The 11,437-nt window shown below is 32.0% G+C and overlaps 1 protein-coding gene across 1 annotated transcript; it reads right to left on the minus strand.

The window, feature by feature from the left end:
• Positions 1-2,423: 2,423 nt before the first annotated feature.
• LOC108318722 (disease resistance protein RPV1) lies at positions 2,424-9,065 on the minus strand. Its single transcript, XM_052880525.1, has 5 exons — positions 8,315-9,065; positions 6,641-7,718; positions 6,211-6,498; positions 2,881-4,956; positions 2,424-2,760 (listed from the first exon to the last, which is right to left on the minus strand). The coding sequence occupies exons 1-4, from the start codon at positions 8,803-8,805 to the stop codon at positions 2,914-2,916; spliced, it is 3,900 nt and encodes a 1,299-aa protein (XP_052736485.1). The 5' UTR covers positions 8,806-9,065; the 3' UTR covers positions 2,424-2,760; positions 2,881-2,913.
• Positions 9,066-11,437: the final 2,372 nt, after the last annotated feature.

Consider the following 11,437-nt stretch of genomic DNA (forward strand, 5'->3'; position numbering starts at 1 on the left):
AATACCAATTAGCAGAAAAGCAAGAGACTAGCCCACTAAGTAGCTTTCTGCCTTCCTCTTCCTATCCTCCTTTGAAGACTCTGCAACATTGCTTCCGGTGCTATAAAGAGGGCACATTCCGCATTCTTTTATTGTCACATCTGATTTTAACTCATTCACAACTAAGTAGTAATCTGGCCACTGAAAGTTATAATCATATGGACTGATCTCAAAAGTGAAGCTGCGAGCATCACTGAGCCTAAGGTTCATGCCGCTCCTTCTTAGGCTCTCCAAGTTAAATTTCCACATAAATATGTGATCTTTATCAATAACTCTGACGTCATCTTTCCATGTGAAATAGTTATTTAGCACATCATTATTTGGAATAATCTGTGTGCCATAGTCATCAGACTCAAATTTTAGGCGGTAACTAAAAGAACTACGTCTGCGACTAATAATATTGCTATCTAACAATCCAAAAACCACACACAAAGCGAAACCAATGAGCCTATCATCGCTGCAGAAACTTAAATCTTCACTTATAGTTACTGAAGGTCCCTTGCAACGAAAAGGGAACCAATGAGGAACAACACTCGCTGGAAAACATAAGAACACACACCTATATGCATCGTCGGTCATCCTGACCCTTGCATCCTCCTCAATGTTAGCACGAGCACCTGAATCCAGTTGTTGGGCATTGGTGAAATGAAATCTGAAGACACCCTCCTTTGAATCTGAGAGGTTTCGATTTGACATCACTCTTCTAATTGATGGGCAATCCAATGCTACCAGTTGTTTTAGAAACGGTAGCATCTGTGGGATGCATTCAAGATTTTTGCAGTCACTCAAATCAAGTGATTTCAAGCTTGAAATATGAGCAACGCTTTCAGGAAGGTTCACGATTCCGCTCTCACTCAGTAAACCGGTTGTTTTCTGAGAATAAAAGTTGAACATAGCTATATTGTATGTTAAATCGTTAAGTGACGCATACAATGCATAAGTTTATCTTTCCACAATTTATTAAATATATAATTTATTGAATATTATATTGAAGTTATGTTATAATAAAAAAATTGGTTTAATTAAGTTTAAGTCTTTTATAAATTTGGTGATATTTTTAATTGAGTTCTATTAAATTGTTTTAACAACGTATTCGAAATTTTTATATTATCCACATAATTAATTTTCTGTCATTTAATTTTGAGTTAATTGGGTAAGGATGTATTTTAAACGAAAACAATAAAAAAGCACTTGTCATATGAAATTTAAGATGTATTATTCTAAAATGAAATTTCTTATGGGACATGTTTAACATGAGTTTTCTCATGAATGTTGTCAAATATGATAAATTACTTTACATAATTGAAATAAAATTGGAGGTTTTTGTATTCTGAGATAGAACTGACTAAGGTGTAATTTATTGTGGTTTGAGAATATAAAACAAATCTTTCATACATAAAGGAGACTACACAAATATCTTAAAAGTTAAAAAAAGAAAACACTCTACAAAAGAGATCTCAAATATATATATAAAAAAATTGCTAAACCAAAATATCATGTAAATCAGGATAGACACTATGGAGAGATATCTAACTGGACAATACAATCATGGGCCATTAGACGATATGCATAAAATATAACTATTATATTTATAATTATATTTAGAAATGTGCTAAGTATGACGCTTATGATATAGTATAAATGTGTGATTCTAATGAAAGAAATATCAAAACGAATAAGTGGAGAGGGCACAAAGGAATTTCTAATGCAAACATGTAGATGTACAATACATAAAATATGCATGTAGAATTTATTTTTATCTTTAAAAGTCTAAAAGGCAAAGGAACATAGATAACTTGCAAAACCTGATCTCTTTCCCAAAGTTGTTCAAGATGGCAGTTTGGCATTTCAAGTCTCACCAGATTTTGTGGGCAAAGGTTTGATGGCAAAGATCTTTGAGGGAAACCATTCCAACAAAGAATCTTCAAAGTGTCTGGCAGACTTACTAGAGATGATTCAAGAAACACATTTGAACGCCAAGAACTAGAATAAGAATAGAACACAATCATCCTAAGATTGTTCATCTTTTTGAAAGCTTTTGCATGTACTTTGAACCTTTTCATTTCGTCTATATCTTGTAATATACTTTAATTAAGTTTAAGTCTTTTATAAATTTGATGATATTTTTAATCGAGTTCTATTAAATTGTTTTAACAAAGTATTCGAAATTTTTATATTATCCTCATAAATTCCTGTCATTTAATTGAGTTAATTGGGTAAGGATGTATTTTAAACGAAAACAATAAAAAAACACTTGTCATATGACATTTAAGATGTATTATTCTAAAATGAAATTTCTTATGAGACATGTTTAACATGAATTTTCTGAATGTTGTAAATATGATAAACTATTCTACATAATAGAAATACAATTGGAGGTTTTTGTATTCTGAGATAGAAATGACTAAGTACATTTTATGCTTATGGATTTAGGATTCACAAACTTACAAAGCCTCCTCAAAACTAAGAAATCCCAAAAATAAGAAAAGAGAGAATGCAACTGAGAAATCTATAAGATAATAATTACGAATAACCCTTTCAAATGCATCTCCTCAAGATTTCATAATGCCTTCGCTGCAAATGAAAGCCAAATATGCTAAAGAAGTTAACGAATGAAGAGTTTCAAGAAAATGTAACTTTGGGACAACGGAGCAACCCAACTGATGTCCACATCAAACTCTATCTAACAATAACTTAGAAATCTTGTCTGAACGAACCCACCTGTAAAATGCCATTGAAAATGTAAATAAAACAAAATAAATTAAAAATGAGAAAGTCATAATAAAAGTTTAACCTTTTGAAAGTTGTAATTAACAAGTATTGGTGATAAGCCACACTCACCAACGGAAGAGCAATTAGCAGAAGAGCAAGAGACTAGCCCACTAAGTAGCTTTCTGCCTTCCTCTTCCTATCCTCCTTTGAAGACTCTGCAACATTGCTTCCGGTGCTATAAAGAGGGCACATTCCGCATTCTTTTATTGTCACAACTGATTTTAACTCATTCACAACAGAGTCGTAATCTGGCCACTGAAAGTTATAATCATATGGACTGATCTCAAAAGTGAAGCTGCGAGCATCACAGAACCTAAGGTTCATGCCGCTCCTCCTTAGACTCTCCAAGTTAAATTTCCACATAAATGTGTGATCTTTATCAAGGAGTCTGCGACTATAACCCCATTTGAAATAGTTGTTTAGCGCATCATTATTTGGAATTATCTGTGTGCCATCATCATCACATTCAAATTTTAGGCGGTAACCAAAAGAACCGCATCTGCTTTTAATAACATTAGTATCTAACACTCCGAAAACCACACACAAAGCGAAACCAATGAGTCTCTCATCGCTGCAGAAACTTAAATCTTCATTTATATTCACTGAAGGTCCTTCGTTGTGAAAAGGGAACCAATGAGGAACAACACTCCCTGGAAAACAGAAGAACACAGAGCTATATGTATCGTGGGTCATCCTGAGCCTTGCATCCTCCTCAATGTTAGCACGAGCACCTGAATCCAGTTGTTGGGCATTGGTGAAATGAAATTTGAAGACACCCTCCTTCGACTCTGAGAGGTTTCGATTTGACATCACTTGTCTAATGGATGGGCAATCCAATGCCACCAGTTGTTTTAGAAACGGTGGCATCTGTGGGATGCATTCAAGATTTTTGCAGTCACTCAAATCAAGTGATTTCAAGCTTGAAAGATGAGCAACGCTTTCAGGAAGGTTCACGATTCCGCTCTCACTCAGTGACAGTTCCATTAATGACGACAGGCTACCAATGTGTGTTGGGATTTCTGTTAATTTGAAACACCCCGAACAATCAAGTTTACAGAGATGCTTTAGATTAACAATAGAGTTTGGGAGTGATTCGAGATCCCTGCATTTGTTGAGCTGCAGGGATCGAAGATTAACCAAATTGCCAAATGAGGAAGGCAGATCTTTGATAGCCGTTTCTGTTAAGTTTATGTGAGAAAAAGTTTGTGCCTTCTCCGTGATCTCTGGGAAGGTCCTTAACCTTAAGAAACCACTCAAATCAAGTTTCCTCAACTTCAATTTGAAAATGGTGCTTGGAAAAGTTTGAAGTGATTCACAGTAGGTAAGGTCTAACTTGCATAGTCTGGTGAGCCTTCCAATGGAAGATGGAATAATCTCAAGATTCATGCAACTGCGCAAACTCAGTTGTTGAAGCCCTACCAAACGCCACAAGGATGAAGGTAGTGCCTGTATGGCTGTGTGGTCTAAGATTAGAACCGCTAAATTTTCCATCGTGTCCTCAATCTCGGGGAAGTTTTCCAATTTTGAGCAACCACCAAGACAAAGTTTCTTTAGGAATTTCATCTCAGAAAGGTCAAATGGAAATATTGTAAGGGAAGAACAGTTCGAGAGATCTATGAAACAGAGCTTCTTGAGACTTTGAAAGTTTAAGGGTACACTTTCCATGAGTTTAGTCGACACTTTTTCACCTTGTGAGAATATATTATTATTAGCTACATCTTCTTCATCTTCTCCCCAATATCGGTCAAAAGTAATGGAGAAAATTTCACTGGGTCTTGGGCCAGTAGCCCGAGAGTTACGCCCGACACGACGGAATCTTGAACCGATTAATGATGATGATTGTGGAGAATAAGATATTTGGGTTTGAGTGGTTGAAAACATTTCAAGCTTGCGACACCAGGAAAGAAGAATGAATCCTGGTGATCTGGATAGAATATTGCTGGGAACAGTTACACTATTGAGATTATCACATCTATCTAAACTTAAACAACTGAGCTTGCTGAGGAATCTCGAAGAGTGAACTTTAATTAACTTTTCACAACCACTGAGAATTATTTCTTCAATATTTGGTGACAGAGAAAGGTCTGGTATTCTTGTAAGTTTCGGAGAACAACTTAGGTTAAGTCTTTTCAACTTCGGTAAATTCTGCCACAAAAACCAAATGAATCAGGTAACGGAAAAACCAAAATAAAGCTTTAAGCAATTTTTGTCATTTTTTTTCGGTAAACTCCTAGTTACATTTTTAAGTTTATACTTTACATAAATACTACTATTAAACAGATCGGACTTTTAACTAGCAAAATTATGGGGCTATAAATTTGATTATTATTATAAAAATTCACAAAATTTAACATATTTTGTTCCTTACCTAAAATTACACATCTTAATAATTTCAACATAGACTTATTATGTATTGATAAAACTGATGAAAGTAACTTATAATTGATGACAATGTCAAAATACTTTATATTTATATTATGCATGCGTCAACTATTTACCTTTATTATCTTATCTCATCTCTCTCCTTCTTTTTCATAAAAACACACTGTCAAAATTTAAATGAGAATGACGTTACTCTTAACAGAATCAACTGAAAAAGTAAAATAGTTGTTTTCTCATAGTCAAAAAGTGAGCCTTAGTAGATTGTATGTTTATCGTTAAGTGATGCAGACAATTTATAAGTACATATTCCATAATTTATTAAATACTTAATTTATTGTATATTATATTAAACTTATGTCATAATAAAAAAAATCAATATATAGAATTAAATATTCGAACAATTTACAACACAACTTTAATCAGTAACGTTTCCACATAATTTTTTTTCATACATGTGGGAGTTTCTTTTCGCTATCTTATAGCTTTTATTTTTTCTTTAATAAATGTTGTACATCGGTTTAATCATTCTACTTTTATTTTTTGGTTTGAAAATATTATTAAGGAAAAAATATGAAAATAGAGTGTGTACACCAAAGGATGAAATTCCTTTATATATTTTTGTAAAGTATGCTCAAATGATACTATTTTATTAGAATTAAATATAGTTGATATTTTTTACAAACTATGAAAATTATAAAAAATTAAATAAATTATATAAAACTCCATTTTATTTATATAACTATCCTCGTATTACAACACAACAATCACGGACAATTAGACCATATGCATAATGTAAATGCAAACTCTTCTATGTGCTATTAGATTTATAATTATGTTCAGAAACATACTAAGTACCATGCTTATGACATGAATAAAAGAAACATCAAAAGGAATAATGTGAGAAGTCACAAAGGTATTGTCAATGAAAACCTATGTACAACACAGAAAACAAGGTTGTAGAATTTATTTTTGTCTTTAAAAGTTTAAAATGCAAAGGAAAATGATAACTTGAAAAACCTGGTCTCCTTCCCAGAGTTGTTCAAGACTGCAGCTTGGCATTTCAAATCTCACTAGATTTTGTGGGCAAAAATTTGATGGCAAAGATCTTTGAGGAAAACCAGCCCAATAAAGAATCTTTAAAGTCTCTGGTAGACTTACAAGAGATGATACATCAAACACATTATTTGATGAATAATAGAACATAAGCATCCTAAGATTATTCATCATTTCAAAAGCTTGTGCATGTACTTTGAACCTTTTCATTTTGCTCATATCTGCTAATATACATTGTATTGCATCTGATCCCTGAAAGTAAATCAATGTAGTTAGGGAAAAAAAACTAAATAGGAAATGTTGCAATGCAGGATGTCTAATAAAAACTCAATAGTTTGCAATTTATCATAAAGTAAATCTGTGACTCTTTTAGTTGAGTAACAACAGAATATACCTTGTTATTTCTTAAAACCTCACAAATTTCCTCAGTCTTCGATAATCGGCTTCGTTTTTCAGGATGTTGAGGACACTCTTTACGAACAATTTCTTGACCCATTTCTTGTATTAGATCGTGCATCACAATTCTACCATCAACGACAGATATTAGACACTTATCTTTGAGAACATCCATTTCAATCTTAGAAGAGAAATCACAGTCATCTAGTCTTTCTGCCATCACAGTCTCCTCATGTCCTCTATAAAAGCAAGCTATGTCAAGAAATATGTTTTTCTGCTCCTCATCAAGCTCATCATAACTTGATTTTAATACATCGAAAATTTTAAGATCTTGGCACTTTTCCAACTTTTGCAACTGACTTTCCCATGCTTCTTTTGGTCTGTCATAAAGCAATGAGCCCAAAACCTGGAGAGCTAACGGAATCCCTTTTGCATATCTCAACATCTTTATTGACAAGTCCATATAAGTACTTTCTTGTGAATAGTTTTGTTTAAAAGCATGTAAACTAAAAAGTTTTAGAGAATCATGAAAGTTCAACTCCTTAACTTCGAAGATATCATCAACTCTAGCATTTTTAAGAACTTGTCTATCTCTACTGGTCACGATGATTCTACTGCCATGCCCAAAATTATCATGCCCTTCCATTAATCTTCCAAGTTGAGTTGAATCGGTAACGTCATCAAGAATGAGAAAAACCTTTGTCCGTTTGAGCCTTTCGCGATAATAGAATAACTGAGATGAAGGTGCTTCCTTTAGAAGCTCAGAGAGATATTTGATTATGATATATTCTATTCCATCTCTTCTTATTTTTTCATGAATGTCTAAAACAAGGCTGCTGGAATCAAACTTTAATGCCAATGTATGATATATTTGCTTAGAAATTGTAGTTTTTCCAATTCCTCCCATACCACAAATTCCTATGATCCGAATATCAGGTGATTCAAGATGTAATAAGGACTTAATTTCATTCATATATTTTTCAGTGCCGACTATTCCTTGATCATAACTGATGGAATCATGATTCAGTTTTCCTAAAATATCTTCTACAATTTGTTCAACAAGTTTGTTTTCTGGCCTGACATGATTTAGAAAATAAAGTATTAGTATTCAAACACATAAACCAAACTAAAGTAAAGAAAAATTCAAAATGAAGAAGAGTGAACATCATTGAATAAATTCAAATATATAATAAATTAAAAAAGGTTGATATAAGAATACAATTTTATTTTCAGATATTAGAAATTGCAAATCAGGACTCAACTTAATAAGTTCTAAGACGAGTGATGAGTCTATAAGAAAGAACATTGAAAAAAAGTTAGATAAATATGACTTGAATTCATGGCACATAAATATCGACACCACTTTAATACAATTTTAATTTGACGGATTTATGAATATTTTTTATATAATTACAGCATTATCATTTATATATAATATCTAAAGTCATACTAGAATCCTAAACTTTTAATGACTTATGATACGAGGGATCAGGCTAGTAGGTACAAAGTTAAACTCTTACAAGTGATATGGTCAAATCCATAGCCGACTAAGAGAAATGAAAAAAAAGAAAAGCACTTGATCTATGGTGAGATGAGCACAATTACAGTAAATGAAAAGAGATCCTAAATATCTGAAAAAGTTGAAAAAGTGCTTTTAACAAAATATAATGACCTGGTTACTTTTGAATCCCAGCCGGAGAGTTCAGCAGCTTCGGTTAGAGCATCCTTCCATCCTTGCACTTTGTCCATGTCTCCCTTAAACCGCAGTTCATGTTCTTCGAATGCTTCTTTGTATCTCTCTTCCTTCTTCCTGACAGTTGATGGATCCACCTTGTAGAAAACGGGTATCACATCCCTTCCATATTTCTTCTTGCACTCCAGTATTTTAGTCAGTTCATTTAAACACCACGTCGAAGATGCATAGTTTTCAGAGAAAACCAGGACATAGATCTTTGATTCTTCTATTGCAGTTTGTAGTGCAGGTGAAATTTCTTCGCCCCTTTGTAGTCTGTAATCAATATATGCTTCGATGTGCTTCCTCTGCAGCTCTGCATAAAGGTAAGCGATGAAGTTTTCACGGGTGTCTTCTCCTCTAAAGTTGAGAAACACATCGTACTTAGTCAGAGAAGTAGACACGGCGACTGATGAAGGACTTCCTGACATTGGAATCAGTTTTCTCTCCTTTCTCTGTAACTCTCAAGGCTCAGGGATTCTAAAAATTTGTATACTCTCGATTAGAAAAGAACGTATATATTTCTACCCAAAGTCTACTCTGCTGCTCTGACACAATCAAACTAACTTTTGGAGAAGCCATTCAATTTTCTCCAAGAAAAAATATTACTGAGACAACTCAATTTTTTACTGTTCTTTCTTACATTTTAGTATTTTTATTCTGAAAAAAAATACAAAATTTTATATTTTTAGGATGATTTTATTTTGTATTATATGTCAAATAAGGATATTATGTGTTAAATAAATATAAAAGTGTATCACTGTATCACTTTCTCAAAATATATCTCTCCATAGATAAAAAATATATATGTATATATAAAAAGGAAAATGGAACAAATTTTTATAATAGTATCTTTCACTATTTTTCTTCTTTTAAAATACAAAAATTAATCATTTTATTTTTAAAAAGATTGTCAAAATAACAATAAAAAGTGTGAAACAACCTTTTTTTTAAATAAAGCATTAGTTTTAACTCGGTAAAAGAAAAAGATAAATATTGAATCAATTGAAGACTCAACAATTCACACAATAATCATGGATCCTAAATTTATATCACTAACAGGTTCAGAAACTAAGGAACATATCTCCCCATGTGTACCGGTATCCCTCTTTTTCATGATAATAAAAAAATAAAACTAAAAGTTAAATATTATAATAATGAAGCTTATTATAGAATTTTTTTTTCCTTTATTTTCTAAATTTAGTTTAGATATATGAGAATTTTAGGAAGTTTTAGGATTTATTACCGGTTTTTCTCTCCAGCTAGGTGAACCTGCTACTATGCCACGCTGTTAAGTTGTCAAGATTGAACTGTAGGGTTCATATGAAGTTGCTGAAGAAACTCAATCATCATATCATTGGAGTAGCTCAATCAATGAAGGATAAATTCAGCTTAAGAAATATTTTCACAAATATTAAAAGTATCGTATCAACTAAAGATAAAAACAAATTATAATATATAAATGAAGTATAAATTTCACCACAAAAACTTGTTTGTGAGGTGGGATTGAGTTCATGTAAGGCTGATCAAGTTTTCTTAAAGAAATGTAACAATATAGAGAAAATGGTCTTTATTTTATTGTTTTTATATGTGAATTACAGGAAAACATGTTTTAAATATGAACCCACGGGTTTTTCTTTAAATGGGCAACATACTTGAATGATGGAAGAAAGAGGGAATGCCAATAGACCGTGTAAGGTTCTGATATAAAGGTTCTACACTAAATTATTTCTTAATTACATAAATTATATATGATGAAGAATGATTGATGAACATGGGCCACCAAGTTTGTTTGTTACTTTTAATTGTGTTGTACTGCAGCTGGTAATTCCATTTCCAATTCGCTCTGTATGGCAAATATGATATGAGTTGGAGTGGGACAATATGTTTCTGATCTAATGTTATTTCATGCATTTTGGTGAAAGCTTTCAAAGTGACAGGACAATTATGCTTTCAAATATTTTAGTTGGACAATCATTTTGCCATTTCACGGTACTAACACAAACTACCTTTGGACCATAGTTTTTGACAGAATAGACTGACAAAGTAAACCGGTTGTTTTCTGAGAGTAAAAGTTGAACATAGCTATATTGTAGGATCGTTAAGTGACGCATACAATGCGTAAGTCGATCTTTCCACTATTTATTAAATATATAATTTATTGAATATTATATTGAAGTTATGTTATAATAAAAAAATTGGTTTAATTTAGTTTAAGTCTTTTATAAATTTGATCATATTTTTAATTGAGTTTTATTAAATTGTTTTAACAAAGTATTCGAAATTTTTAAATTATCCTCATAATTTCCTGTCATTTAATTGAGTTAATTGGGAAAGGATGTATTTTAAACGAAAACAATAAAAAAACACTTGTCAACATTAGATAGATTAGGTACCTACACAAATATCTCTTGTAAAGTAAAAAAAACAAACACTCTATCCAGATATCTCACACGGTAGACAATAAAATCATGGACCAAAATGTATCAAACAAATGCATGTTCTACATATTTGATTTATAATTATCTTTAGAAGCATGCTAAATATGATTGTAATGATATATGCATATGAGTGGGTCTAATAAAAGAAGTATAACAAAAAATAATGTGGAGTAGGCACAAAGGAATTGCTAATGAAAACATGTAGATATATAGTATAGAAAAATACTTGTAAGTTTAGAACATAAAGGAATATAAATAACTTGAAATACCTTATATTCTTCCCAAAGTTGTTCAAGATGGCCTCTTGGCATCTTGAGTCTCACTAAGTTCGGTGGTAAAGATCTTTGAGGGAAACTACTCCAATAAAGAATCTTTAAAGTGTCTGGTAGACTTACAAGAGATGATGCAAGAGACACTTTAAGCCCATCACCACAATAAAAATCATTGAGCATAAGAATCCTGAGATTATCCATCTTTTTGAAAGTTTGTCCATGTACTATAACTTCTGTTATTTCCCACAACTTTAGGAAGATACACTGAATTGCATCTGACCCCTAAAAGTAAATCAATGTAATTGGAAAATAAATACATTTAAAAATAGTTGTTATTTACTATATAATTT

This window comes from Vigna angularis, chromosome 1 (genome assembly GCF_016808095.1).
Source record: "Vigna angularis cultivar LongXiaoDou No.4 chromosome 1, ASM1680809v1, whole genome shotgun sequence".
In the NCBI taxonomy this organism is placed as follows: domain Eukaryota; kingdom Viridiplantae; phylum Streptophyta; class Magnoliopsida; order Fabales; family Fabaceae; genus Vigna; species Vigna angularis.

Coding starts and splice junctions, on each gene's coding strand:
- LOC108318722 (XM_052880525.1), bottom strand. CDS start 8,805: ATGTCAGGAAGTCCTTCATCAGTCGCCGTGTCTACTTCTCTGACTAAG. Junction 7,719..8,314: donor TGGGATTCAAAAGTAACCAG/GTCATTATATTT, acceptor AAATCATGTCAG/GCCAGAAAACAAACTTGTTG. Junction 6,499..6,640: donor AGGTTTTAAGAAATAACAAG/GTATATTCTGTT, acceptor ATTTACTTTCAG/GGATCAGATGCAATACAATG.